The sequence below is a fragment of the Diadema antillarum genome, unplaced genomic scaffold (genome assembly GCF_040938485.1).
Source record: "Diadema antillarum isolate AM-2024a unplaced genomic scaffold, OU_Dant_1.0 seq00000094_RagTag, whole genome shotgun sequence".
In the NCBI taxonomy this organism is placed as follows: Eukaryota; Metazoa; Echinodermata; class Echinoidea; order Diadematoida; family Diadematidae; genus Diadema; species Diadema antillarum.
Window position 1 is genome coordinate 1033780 of NW_027271183.1, and position 14630 is coordinate 1048409.

The following is a 14630-nucleotide window of genomic DNA, read 5'->3' on the forward strand; positions in this document are numbered from 1 at the left end:
ATACTAAACATAGAGATTTCTCGTGCAGCTTAGCATGCATGTTAAGCTTTGCAACGTGAGTTACAAGCTGACAGTCCAGAAGATGACATTTATGAGCCTACGTACAGCATCTGGCCTAAATTGTGTGTGTAAATCTTGCATGCTGGGAGGACAAGATCTTTACAGGGCCCTGATAATGCAGGCATGTTGTACGCAACATCAAATAGCACTAGCCACATCTTCCTTGTACTACAAGCTGCATCTTTCATCGTTTTTCTGGATATCTTGCTGGTCTCGTCCTTCTCGGAGATGGTCAAGGGATCAGCGGCGCGTCATCTGACGATAGGAGTCATGCGATCCACCCGATTCAGGTGAACTTGGAAAGCCGGGGTCATCCACACGCCACACGAACATTGCTGACCTGTGCCGGAAACATCAAGTGTCACAGTGTTGTGGGTATGAAACAAACATAAGTACAGGCACACGAGCAGACACACACACACACACTACCTCCCTCAAAAATCACAAGAAATAAAAACAAAACAAAACTAGAAATGTCGCTACAGCGACTGGTTATACCCCCGCCAAACAACATTTCATAAGCTTTGGTCAAAACAACATTTCATAAGCTTTGGTCAAAAAACTGAGGAAGTAGTTAAATCCGCAAGATCTTTCCTTGATCTTCTGCCACTAATATGCTGTTACCATGGCAACGTACTTTCGGGTACTGTCGAAAAATGCGTCTTGCACATCTACAACCAAAGGCACACATCTGTACCAAGTTTCATGGAAATTGGGCAAAAACTGAGGAAGTAGTTTGCAACACAAAATTTTCCATCATTTTGGCTCATAATATGTGACCCTGCACCTCAAAACAAACAAAAAGTCGCCAGACATGAATTTTTAGTTCAGACCATATTCTGAAAGAGCAGACTTTAAGCTTTAAAATGATGTATAACTCAAATCAAATGGACTCTCCTAACCTATCTAAATATTGGAAAGAAAGCACAAACTCAGGAAAAGTGGAAACTGAGAAAAGAGGCTCTGAAGTACAGTGTCTATTCAAGCGCTTAATCTTTACCAAACCGTGCTGGCTGTGCAATGAATGGGACAAAAAACAGGAAGTAAACCACCAGAGTAACAACAATGAAGGGATTATCAGATTAAATTGAAATTTAGCATGCCTCATCAACACATTCTGTCCATAATTTATACCAACTTTCAAAGCAGTAGCACTATCCTTTCAAAAGTTATTACAGTTGAAAGTGAAGAGTGTGGACAAGGTTTTTCAGAAATGAAAAAAGGATTCTAAAGACACACCTAATCACACTATTCTACCAAAAATGTTCGAGATAAACTGCTAAAAAAACACACTTTCCTGCCCGTTTTATGATACCAAATTTTAGCATGATATAAAAGAAGCCTCGCTCTTTCAGAAAATATGAAAAAGTCAAGTTCGGCTAGGTTGACCCATTTCACTTATTTTCAGTCCTCGCGCAAAATCAGTGTGTGCGACTTTATGTTCGTTTGAGGTGCACGGTCACATATGTGAGCTGTTACCATGGCAACATACTTTTTGTCACTGTCAAGAAATGTGTCATGCTGACCTATATCCTAAGACAAACATTCAATATGAATTCCATGAGAATGGGAAGAACACTGATGAAGCAGTTTTGCCATGAAGCATTTTGCCCTATATTTTACCAATAACATGCCATTACCATGGCAACGCACTTTTTGCCACTGCGGAAATATGTGTCTTGCACATTAACATATTCAGATGAACATCTGTACCTAATTTCATAAAAATTGATCAAAAACTGTGGGAGGAGTTCGCGACGCAAGATTTGTACCCATTTTTGCCCATAATATGCCGTTACCATGGCAACGTACTTTTGGGTACTGTCAAAAAATACGTCTTGCACATCTACAACCCAAGGCACACATCTGTGCCAAGTTTTATGGGAATCGGATGAAAACTGAGGAAGTAGTTCGCGACGCAAGATTTGCAACGGACCGACCGCCCGACCGACCGCCCGACCGACCGCCCGACCGTCCGCTGATTCCTATATACCCCCTTCAAACTTCGTTTGGCGGGGGTATAAACAGCCAAACAAACAACAAACACATACAGAAAATCCAAAAATCCAACCAAAAAAAAAAAAAAAATTATATATATATATATATATCTAATATGTGTCGCATTTAACATGGTAAAAACATACTTGTTTCCAGCTGAGCTGTATAAGGCTGCTTTTCTATTTTCTGCAACATTACAGGACACCTCATGAGATACAGTACTCCAATCCCAACATTGCTCAGGATACCTTGCCTCCTACCAGGTAGATAGTAATATCTTGTGCATGTCTACTCAACATACACTGAATAATTCTTTTAATCTGAATGCTAAAGTTTTGTGCTAGAAGCAATCTTGTCTTGCGGTATTCATGTTTTTCATAGTCAAAATTATCTCAACTGTCACATACCTGACCAATTAAATGAACCAAGTCGAGAGCTGCATTTTGGGCAAGATATCTGTCAAGATAGAATATGAAATAGACATTTGCTATTTATATATAACTTGGGCTGTACTAACTCTAGATATTGGAAAAGTATAAGTCACTTTTTTTAGTGGCAAATGCAATAATGCTTGTAGTTACCAGATAGTATAACAATCAACTATGCTTTAGTTGACCATAAAATGCAGTTTCTACATCACATGTACAGCAAATATAACTATCTAAATACAGTGCACTCCCATTACAACGAACATGGTTATAACAAAATTTCGTTATAACGAAGTAAAACTTCTGGTCCCAAAATTATTGCCATTAAAGTCTATGGTACAAAATTCCCTTATAACGAACATTGTTATAGCGAAATTTTCAATATAACGAAGTTTTTTCCGAGCACCACTGACAAAGAAAAACAAAAGAAATGTGCTCCGTTATAACGGAATGCGGATCGCTTTCGAAAATATGTAGCGGAAAAAGGCATTTACAGCGTCTCTGCATGGGCGAACGCGTCACATCACTGTGTCTTCGCTTGGTGTGTCACCCACAGTTTCCGAGGGGAACTTGCGTTATTGTAATACAATAATCTGAAATTGTTTAACTATTTGTTTTATTGTTCACATAGCTTTCCAGTGTATGACGAGTATTCAACAAACAGAATATCATATATGCGTGGCTTCCTTGTTTTCATTATATATTGTATTTGTTCGGTTATAACGAAATTTCGGTATAACGAAAGAAAACTGCCGGTCCCTAGCATTTCGTTTTAACGGGAGTGCACTGTAGAGTATGTCCATTCAAACCTTCCTGTAACACAGTATGATAATATGAAATTAGCCCAATAATCATTTGCTAAACAGAAGGGTGTGTCACCAAGTCGAAAATGCCAGTGCTCTTTTTGGTCCTCAACTTTTAATGGGAACTTTGGTGAAAAAAATATCAAAGTTTTATGGTCAAGATAGGTGTCTATCCCTTCCTTAGTACTCCCTCGACCCAACCCCTGGGTCTGGGGTTCACCTCAGCATATCATTTCTCATTCATGACACTCCATCTGATGCAAACTTTTCAAAAAAATCTCGAGATTTAGGTATCAGGGGTCACCTTACATGGGGCACCATATGAGGGGTATATGCTAAAATGTTTATGCACAACTGACAACAGACAGTGAACAATTAGAATACTTGTAGAAGAGGAATGTTCATGTGCATCTTAATTTCGTGAATTTTGCGTGAGCCAACAATTGCGAAATTAAAATGCATGCGAAAATTCTTGTCTACTCTACATGCATTGAATGCCAAAGGCACTTCAAGAAAATTTCATGCCATGAAAAAGGCCGTCAGCTGCAATTCAAGAAAATTTCATGCTGCGAAAATATCATGTTTTACAGTATGTAGCTCATATGAGTCATTCAGCTGATGTGAGTTCAAAAATCCATCGATACCAACCTTTCCTTCGTTGACGCCCAGCAAAAACGATTCCATCCATGAGACGGGTTCGATGAAGACGGAGGTGCAACTGCTGGACGCGAGGTCCCGCTGACCTCCCTGGCCAGTGACGTTGACCTGTGGACTCTGTCCTTGCTGCTTGACCTGCTTGTGCCAGCCGAAGCTGCTCAGACCTTTACCCTGGCTGTGGGCAATCACGCTGGACTGTCTGAACAGTGCCCTCCTGATTATAAAGAATTAGACATACAATTATTAATACAGATTATCAAACAAGAAACAAAAACCAAACACTAGAGACTGTGCATAGAGTCCTTACCCTCTCACACCTCGAGATGTATGTTGCATGTGTTAAGCATATACATTTACCAAAGTGATGGGGGGATAATTTCATTTTGGGAAAGGGATGGGAATATAAAATTAGATCTGTGGTTGGTGTATGTGTGTGTGTGTACTTGTGTGTGCGTGTATCTCTTCAAATAGTGCTTGCACGGCTGCCAATTTTTCTGCATCAATATCACTGAGATTTCAAAGATCTCTCCGGATGATGCTTGTGTTGTATATAATATGCATTTCAATGGGTTCTGGATCGTGACAATTTCCAAGTCAGGGCTTGAAAGAGTCTTGAGAAAGTTTTAAGGAAGTTTCAAGAAGCTTCCTACAGAATCAGGGATACTTAGAATTGCACTACTACATGTGTAGTTTTGGATAGAAGAAACAATGAGTATGTGTGCCTGCTCATTGAGATAACATCCTCATTCATAGATTCTACTGTCTGGCAAACCAAACAAATAACACAAGAGTATTCAAACAAGTATAAACGAATCAAATTCACCAGTGAGGAAGAGTGAGGGTTGTGTTTTTAAAAGGATATCTTTCTGAAATAAAGTGTAAAATTTCAAAGCTAACCATATCTTCTTCTCTTTTTTTTTCAATAGTGGCATCACTTACCCACTGCTGGTGACATGAAACACTTGACCACATTTGTCAGAGATGTTGACATGAATCACAAACTCATTCTCTTTGTGTGTTAGTTTCCCTCTATTAATCAATATTCTTACAAGTCTGCATTAATCATTTACAGAGGTGGAAACTGAATGGTGTCTTTGAAAAGAAAAAAAAATCAAATGGAGTAGTTGATTTTGAAAGAAACAAAGAATGAAAAAAAAAATGAAGAAAAAAAGAGGAAACCAATGAAGAAACAAAGAATCTACGAAGAAAGGATAAAACGAACTAGCAAAAAAAAAGAAAGAAAGAAAGAAAAGAGAAAGAGAGATGATCAAAGGATTACCTGCACTTCCGACACCTATAGAGGGCGTCGTTGCTGCCATCATCTGCAGTGTGTGGATCTGACGCAAGGAGGTCCTCAGGTAGATCGGCTCTCACTGTGAATATTGAAAAGGCATTTTGCCCCATCATACAAATAAGAAGAATGCCCAATCTTTCGGACAATAGCTTCCTCAAAGAATTTCTACTGTTTCCTTAGACGAATAGTGTGACAATCTGTGTTAACACTGAAATTTGCTCCAATGCTCAGCATTTTCTAGCTTGTACTACCAGCTAACTCTGTCTTCTGGCCTTCTATTTGCAGTGGCGTATATAGGGGAAACGGCGCCCGGGGCAAGCGCGAAAATTGCGCCCCTAATTTCTGAAAAAGTGTTCAACCCCAACCCCATCCCGGTAGGGACTTTAAACAAAGTCTACTATGCTTTTTTCAAGCACTTAAAAGGGGTCTTTTGAGGGTGATTTAAATGTAGCGAATTTTGATAAATTTTGGCGAGCGAGCGCAGCGAGCGAGCCGAAAATATTTGTATTTCAGCTTACAAAACATGGAATTCTTGCCATTTTTTGCTTATCAAATCTTACACTTCTAATCAAGATATAGTGACGGCCTTATAGATAACGATTTATACCAACAAACTGAGGACTTTAAAAAAAATACTCTAAATTAGTGCGCGCGAGTGAGCCGAAATTTGTATATTTCTCGGTCATCATCACGTTTTGTTCTTATCTCTCTTTTTTATATGTATATATAAAGTTTGGCGAGCGAGCCGAAAATTTTTGTATTTCAGCTTACAAAACATGGAATTCTTGTCATTTTTTGCTTATTAAATCTTACAATTCTAATCAAGATATAGTGACGGCCTTATAGATAACGATTTATACCAACAAACTGAGGACTTTAAAAAATACTCTAAATTAGTGCGCGCGAGTGAGCCGAAATTTGTATATTTCTGCGTCATCATCACGTTTTGTTCTTATCTCTCTTTTATATATATATATATATATATAAATTTTGGCGAGCGAGCGCAGCGAGCGAGCCGAAAATTTTTGTATTTCAGCTTACAAAACATGGAATTTTTGTCATTTTTTGCTTATTAAATCTTACAATTCTAATCAAGATATAGTGACGACCTTATTCTTAGATAACGATTTATACCAACAAACTGAAGCCGAAATTTGTATATTTCCGCGTCATCATTACGTTTTGTTCTTATCTTTTTTGATTTTTTCTTGCGCCCCCCCCCCTTTTGCTCAGTGAAACATTTTGCCTGCTAAATATCAAATGACATGTGTGAACACAATAGACATTGTCATTTTGTCCGCGTCATCATCAAGTTTTGTTCTTACCTTCTTTTTTATATCATATTTGGCGAGCGAGCGCAGCGAGCGCGCCGAAAATTTTTGTATTTCAGCTTACGGAACATGGAATTCTTGTGTGAACACAATAAACATTGTCATTTTGTCCGCGTCATCATCATGTTTTGTTTTTATCTTGTTTGATTTGGTTTTCTGCCCCCCCCCCACCTTCCGGGCGAGTTTTTTTCTTCTTCTTCTTCTTCTTCTTCTTCTTCTTCGTTTTTTTTTCTTCTTTTCTTCGCTTTTTTTTTTTCGTTTTTTGCGCCCCCAAGGAGTGGCGCCCGGGGCACGTGCCCCCTTTGCCCCCCCCTAGATACGCCACTGTCTATTTGTGCAAGAGCGTTTGATAATCAACCTTCAAATGCATTACGTTGAGCCAGTGAAAATTTTGGGAAAATTAGAAATTCAATTTTTGTACAACACTGAAAGAGCAAATCAAGCTCTTACAATGTAGCTCCATCACAAAGAATCTGAATAAACATGTTCTTGGGAACTAGAATTATATGACAAATAGCTCCAAACATACAGAGGTTAAGCGATGTTTTGTTACAGCAACAATGTTCTGCTCTTTGGCCTTTCCAGCAGACATTGCCATTGCACATTCTTGTCATTCTATTTCCAGGGCGTATCGTCAACAGTGTACTCCTGTTACAACAAACACATGGGTGACGAAATTTTCATAACAATGAAGAAGAAGAAGAAAAAAAATAAGGTTCCAAAATCATCACCTATATATATATCTCTGTATACTTCACCATTTGGCTATAATGAAATTTTGAAATAACGAATGAAAACTGCCACTCCTGAGGACTTTGTTACAATGGCAGTCCCCTGTATATCATACCGAATGTTCTCAGAAGTACACGTTGGCTCTTTATACGTAATATGGAAAGACAAATTAGCAGTCTCCAAAAGTCACGCTAGGCATTTTCGTTGTCACCTTTTAGACTGGCTGCCATGACTTACTCTGAATCTCTTCTGCAAGGTGTGCCAGCCGGTGTTGCTTGAAGAGCGAGTTGCCCGGGTTACACTGGCATCCCATTGCCTCAAACAGCCTCAGCTGCTCCATGAAACCTTCATTAGGGCTGAGGGGAGGGGGACAGTATAAATAATCACGATTTGAATTTATGTAGCACATATTAAACAGAGAGATTCTCTACGCGCTTTACATAACTTCCATCCTATACATCAGAGAAAAAATAAGTTTTCAAGGATTTTACAAATTGCGTAAAGTCTGTCGGGCAACCTATTCCACAAAATAGGTCACGTAACAGCAAAAGAATGATCTCCATATGAACAGGTGGATGAACTGGTACACTAAGCGAATGCTTTTCAGAAAAGCGGAGGTTTCTTATAGGTATGGAGTAAGTACTGTATATGGTATATAACAGGGGCTGTGGAACATTTTTCAGTGTATTTGTGTGTGTGTCTGGGGGGAGGGAGGTTGCAGAAAGGGGGTGTCAAGGTCAGGGTCAAGTCTGAAATGCCCTAAACAACTATATAACAACTAGCTATTATTATGAATTCATTGTATCATATTTTTCATACAGAAAATACTGCCTAACAGTGCTTTTAAAAACACCTGTCTGCACTGAGGTTACTCACCATGTTTGAGAGTGCTTCTCTTTAACCCTCAAAAGGGCCTCATCGAGAGTGCATTGCTCTTTGTTCATGATGTACGCAATCACTGTGGCTGAACTCCGGGATACACCCATAGCACTGTTGTTGTGTTAGAAAAACGGGAAGAAAAGGGACCCTTTTGAAAAATAATATTTGTTCCAAGCAATACTGACATCAAATCAAACCACAATAAATCTTAAACAAATCATGTTAAACATCAAACAGAAACATGTTACAATGGATCAATATAATGTAGTGACATGTCCCTTCATGACACTGGTAAATAAAAAGCTCTTGGCCATGTTTAAAAGTTCAAAACTCAAACAATTACTTTGCAAATACACTGTACATGCATACTTCCATCTACTTCTATTCATTTTTTTTCTACTTTCTGTTCTTCCTTCCAATTTCACGGATAAGGATAATATACAAGCTGCATAATTTATCAGAAAACAAAGCAAGAGTTGAAGGAAATAGAATGAACACAAATGTAGCCTCTTTACACACCATGACCATGACCGTCTTCATCTACTGTACTATATATAGCACCTCACCAGTGAACCAACACTGCCCCGCCTGATTCCAGACCGTCATTGATGAAGGAGAAAGCCTCATTCAGGTGGCCCAGGAGGTCCTCCCCAGGTTGGTCCATGATGGAGATAACTTTCTGCTGAACGGACTCCAGCGGAATCTTGACAGTGTAGAAAATGACGCTCAGGACGTGGGTGATCTTGTGGTCAGCAAGGAAAAACGGGGACTCTGCTGCCTCCCCGCTTCCAAGCCAAAGTCTGGGAATGATCTCGTCAGCATCGTGTAGATATGCCATGGTCACCACAGTGATGGCTGCAATGCCAGAAAAGTACTAGTATCCATGCAAGGTTTGGGATTACTGCTACATGCAAAAATGACAGAGTGGCACAAAGTCACATTTGAAGTCAATGAGCATGTCAAAATGTACTACAAATATTAACCAAAGTGAAATTTGTACACAATTAAAACTTTGACAGAATCTAGATAAACACTATCTAGCTGCTCATGTTGTCTATGGCATGACAAAAGTCACATTCCTTGTCTCAACACATTATTAAATGTATCAAGGCAAAAATATTAAAACAATCGCCCAAAATGAGAAGCAAATAAGACAAAGGTGTTGCCAAATCCATTAATATTTGTGTGCCTTTCATGTCCAATCAAACAGGTTCAGATTCACATCCAAGTTGTTGACAGTGTTGGTAGATTAAAGAGAATTTTCAGTTGATCTTTAAGGGGATTGAAACCCAATAATACATGTGAAATGAGTAAATGTAGTACTGGTAATATTAACTAGTAAAATACATTCAGGGAAATTGAGGAAATTCAGACAGTCTGCTCAAAAGCTTATATGACCGTTAAAAAAGTTTTGGTTTTGGTGTCTAGGTGGTATCTGCACTATTGCCTATTTCCCATGGTACAGTATTGGTGGAGATGAGAATTGGGTTTTTAACTTTTTGCGAGATACCAAGAAAACACATATGATACAGTACAGAACATACAATTTTAAGAGGAATTCAAAGTTTGTTTGATGAAAATCGGGTTTGGAATGACTGAAACATCCAAAAACCAAGTAAAACAAAGCGATCCTAATAAAGTGTGGGTCCCAAACTTTATTATAATCGCTCTTTTTTGGATATCTCAGCCATTTCAAAACCAATTTTCATCAAATAAATGTTGAATTCCTCATAGAATTACATGCTCTTTCATATTTAATGAAAGGTTTCTCATTACCTCACCAAAAATAGTAGAAACCTAAAATTAGGTCTCAATCAGAACTATACGATCCCTTTAAGTTTAAGCAAAGGTCAACTGAGCCGATAGTGATAACTATAATGGCAATGCACGCTTTTAATAATGATATAAAACTTACCATCTTATACACTCTTAGACTAGAGATCTTGCACATGGAAATGATTTTTTTTTTACACAGCAATTGTTACAGGTTTACAATATTCTAAGACTAAGGCCAAGTAAAAAAAGATAGTAGTTTCTCGTCCGGGTTTTTTGAGCAAGGCGATGAGGGAGGTCCTTACTATTTGATATCTTACTATTATTTCGAGGATTGTCAAAATGAAAGTAATATGTGTTTCTCATCCGGTAATTCTGAGAAAGGTAACGAGAGAGGGCTTTACTATTTTCTTATATCCAATTTATGAAATGAAATATCACTCTGGTAGCTGTGTTATGAGGGACCAGGTCCCAAGTGTACAGTATGTCTTGCCTGCACTCTGTGCATTTTCAAACAAATAGATTATGTACCATACTTGAAATGAAACTTCATGCATGCAGAAATACATTTGCTTTTTCTTTCCACTACAGATGTCAAGGGAAAATGACCATCTTAATACTGGTATTATTAGTGTTGTAATGGCATTTCTCAGGGGCGGATCCAGGAATTCTGTGAAGAGGAGGCGTGACTAATATTTCTCCTGGTGCCACTTCCGGGTTTCATTTCATATTTTTTCTTTTTATTTTCTTTGTTTTTAACGAAAATTAAAGGGGGGCGTGCGCCGGTTGCGCCCCTCTCTGGATCCGCCACTGTTTCTGATACCAGTGTTATACTTGCAATTCTGATGTATTGTGCTACTCAGAAACAGGTATAAAACATGTCTTTCAACAAAGAATGTACGACTGAAATAAATTCTATGATATTCAAAACACTGCTTTATTCATCATTGGTGTTTGTGACTTTTTGTGTCCACACAGCTGGTATGTATCTGCATTTCTTCACAGTACAATTGTAGCACATTTAACTGGAAACTGTTGTACAATTGCAGATGGATGTCAAAATGATACTGATATGGCATTATAGCATTAAACGTTTAAAGATGTTTCTTCATGTTCTAAAAAGACATTTGAAAATCACTCATCATTTGGATGATGAATGATTGTATACCACACTACAGATGATACGACTCACGGCCGTGTCCGTGAATTTACATCGTAAAGAAAAGTATCCCGCAGAAATACGAGACAAACCAGAATCCGTGGAAAAGTTATTTATTTGCAGATACACCCATTTGATAATTCTACATTTGCTGGAAAAGCGCATTCACTTTCTCTTCAAAATAGAACAATAAATCGCCGTCAGCGATGCAACGTTACAGAGCAGAGTGTACGGGCTTCTACACATTCGAATGTGTTCATGCGTGCGTGCAGACAGCTGACAGACAAGTCCCGTTGCATAAAACTTTTTTAGCAACCTTAAAAAATTCAGGTTGGGATTTGCCCAACCTGAATTTTTTAAGGTTGTTAATCTAAGTACGTAAAATCCGTTGCATAAAAACTCTGGTTGGGAGCTTCCTACCGGAATTTTGTGATTTCAACCGGAAAAAAATCCAGTTGGAGTTTTATGCAACAGGCCCCTGGGGATGGTACCGGTGACCGACCCTGGACAGCTACATGCATATGTTAAATACAGACACGCACACTTTGCCAATACGGTGCGGCACGGCCACTGCACCGGCACCGTACCTTCCGACACTGCACACACATGCACATACAATTGTAGTCACAATGACATGAAAATGTATACAAACTCGATACAATCCTCACAAGCATTTGTACAGTACAATTCATCCGCTTGAAATATGAGAAACGGGGAAAAATACGAACAATGCGCGAAATATGCGTGGAATATCAGCGATTGATCGCAAAAAAATGTTGCCGCTATCGCGTTCACGACGTACCGAGTGCGCTGTTCATCACAGCTAGCCCAGGCCGGCGCCGCCCGCGCCCGCGCCCATCCAACTACAGTTCGACTGCTTTGTGGGTCATTCCTTCTTGCCGAGCTCGTAGTGTGAAATGCATGCGTTACGCGTTATACATACACACTACAGAAGCTACAGCTGTACTACAGCTAAGTAGAGGACGCAAGGCGTAATTAGAAATGACATCACGATTGGTAGGTGACAGTATTGTCGATCTTTTTTTCGGCGGCCGAAAAAATAGTAAATATCAAAAAAATTGATGCGGCAACTGAAAATCGAGGCGGGCGGGGAGCGGGCCGGGACGAGAATTATGAATTTCTTGGTATTTTCAGCGCCATTTTGAAAATAGTAAATAGTAAAAAAATTGATGCGGCGGCCAAAATCGATGCGCGCGAGGACGAGAAACTGGTTTCTTTTTTTACTTGGCCTAAAATTAAACAAGGTAAACTTTTAGTCTATCCTGTAGAGTATCTAGACTACAGTACCGCTACCGCATAGCTCGACCAGACGCCGTGCTATATATACACAGCGACTCGGCCTGGGCTGTGTAAGTTTATATTATAATTATAGTAAATTACCGCTAATATTCATAATGCGCTATCCCGCTACATTCTACAATTACAAAGTACAAACAATTCAGATCTAAGTTCATGATAAGTTCATAAGTTGATCTTAACTTTAATACAGACTTTAAAACAAAAACAACATCCTGCCATAATGATCTATCTATTTTACAACATATGTCTAGAGCCTAGCAGCTAGGACTAGAGCTAGGTCTTTGTTTGGAGAATCTGGCTGTGGAACGGAACCCACTAGAACTAGTCTACACTAGCTACACGCAGCCGCTGTAGTTAAGTCTACACTAAACTGTATTGTTCAACACGAAGATAAGTACACGGGACTACAGACAAACGACGCATCTCTCTTTTTGCGATGATAAGGGATATCATTCAAATCATCAAACAATACCGGTAGGTAGGCATATCTCACCAACGGAACGTATTTGGGTCACCCGTATTTCTTGTTACTGTCCCTTCCAGCTGAGGTGTTGAGAACATTCAACCATCCAAACAAGAACAGCAGTGACCAGCTAGACAAACTCTACGGAATCCAACTCCAGCAGCAGCATGCATGCATACCACATTACAAGGAATGTCGCAATCACACACGTGCGTGTGCAGTTCTCTCGAGTGTTTACGTTTGTTTCTGCGCAGTTGCCAGTCGGAGTAGATCTCTACCATAGAGATACATACATGTACAATTGTATATACTAATCTCTATGATCTCTACATACGGTGGGCTTCCCACCTCCCTGCCTATACCACAGAACTCTACACTCTGTGTAGCGTTCTGTGGCCTGTACACCCACTGATCTCGAGATTTTAATATACCCCAACATTTTTTTTGAGAATTCTCTATTCTAATTTCGTTTAATTTCATAGCACAAAAACAGAGACGTTCACAGAAACAAAAACAAAACATCATACAACGACAAACTGCATTATGCACAAACATTGTACAATGTAACGTCAGTCTTACACTATATAGCAAAGGACAAAATGCAGTAACACCAACATTGTGCAAACTAATGTCAAACTTACATTGTAACACTTGTAACCAAGGAAAATCACTTCCAACAACTGCAACACACACACACACACACACACACACACACACACACACACGCACACACACATACACATACTTTTTTGTTTTGATATTCTTTATTTGAGTTTCATTCAATGTCAGGTCCATTGACAATGATATCAATATGAACAAAAATAAGCAGCTGTATTATTCTCTCTTGCGCTGCTAAATCATTTTCCAACATACAGTACAATATTTTGTTGTTGTTTTCAAATCATACCATGTTTAGGCCTTTATAATAGAAATGAAATGAAATTCTGCATAACTCTCAGAAAAAAATCTGATTATTGTAATCAAGACAATCCATATCTGCCTTATTACTCACACAAAAAATTGCGCTGCTAAATCACCTTTTTAACATACTTTTTTAGCACATAAAACACACACACACACACACAACACACACACATTCTCGCAAGATGATTCAAGGGGGATATGATTGTTCGCACAGCACATAATAATTGGGCATATATTCCATTATTTGTTTCCTTTAAAAAATATGATGAATTGACCATTACCTCTCCTGCATGCAAAGTACTGTAGTAGATCACAGTCGTTTTGATAACCCAGAGTGGTTATCTACTCTAAACGTGAACAAGCGGTGTACTATAGTTACAGAAAGATCATATTCTACTATATATATTCACGTGTTTGTTTTTGTCATATACATGTGATGTTGGACCCTACTGAAGGCCTATACTGAGCATTGTACTATATAGTCAGTATAGATATTGTCTATCTTTGAGGTTTTATAAGCCTAAACTATAGAGATTTTTGTTATATCGTAATCACAGCACTATCCATTTCTAATCTAGATAAAAAACGAAATTTCGTCTCTTATCTAGCACACTTATAAGCACGCTTTACACATTCACACGTGAAAATTAGCTCACAAACTGTGTCCTAAATATCATGCCTTGGAGTGTTATATATCTATTTTACATTTCCAGTATAATGTAAGGAATTCATTGTTGAATTTCGTGCTACTTCCGATTAAGACCTGTTTTAAATACATTAAGATCTGGATCGACATACAATGTATTAGA

General features: G+C 38.7%; 1 protein-coding gene across 1 annotated transcript; it reads right to left on the reverse strand.

Annotated features, from left to right (window-relative positions):
- Nucleotides 1–280: 280 nt before the first annotated feature.
- Nucleotides 281–9020, reverse strand: LOC139726646 (dual specificity protein phosphatase 12-like). The gene is made up of 7 exons (XM_071637635.1): nt 8749–9020; nt 8180–8293; nt 7537–7659; nt 5226–5315; nt 3938–4160; nt 2466–2514; nt 281–400 (listed from the first exon to the last, which is right to left on the reverse strand). Exons 1-7 carry the CDS (start codon nt 9018–9020, stop codon nt 312–314), a joined length of 960 nt encoding a protein of 319 aa, XP_071493736.1. The 3' UTR covers nt 281–311.
- Between the last annotated feature and the right edge of the window lie 5610 nt (nt 9021–14630).

Coding starts and splice junctions, on each gene's coding strand:
- LOC139726646 (XM_071637635.1), bottom strand. CDS start 9,020: ATGGCATATCTACACGATGCTGACGAGATCATTCCCAGACTTTGGCTT. Junction 8,294..8,748: donor GGGGCAGTGTTGGTTCACTG/GTGAGGTGCTAT, acceptor ACACAACAACAG/TGCTATGGGTGTATCCCGGA. Junction 2,515..3,937: donor TGGGCGTCAACGAAGGAAAG/GTTGGTATCGAT, acceptor CTATCTTGACAG/ATATCTTGCCCAAAATGCAG.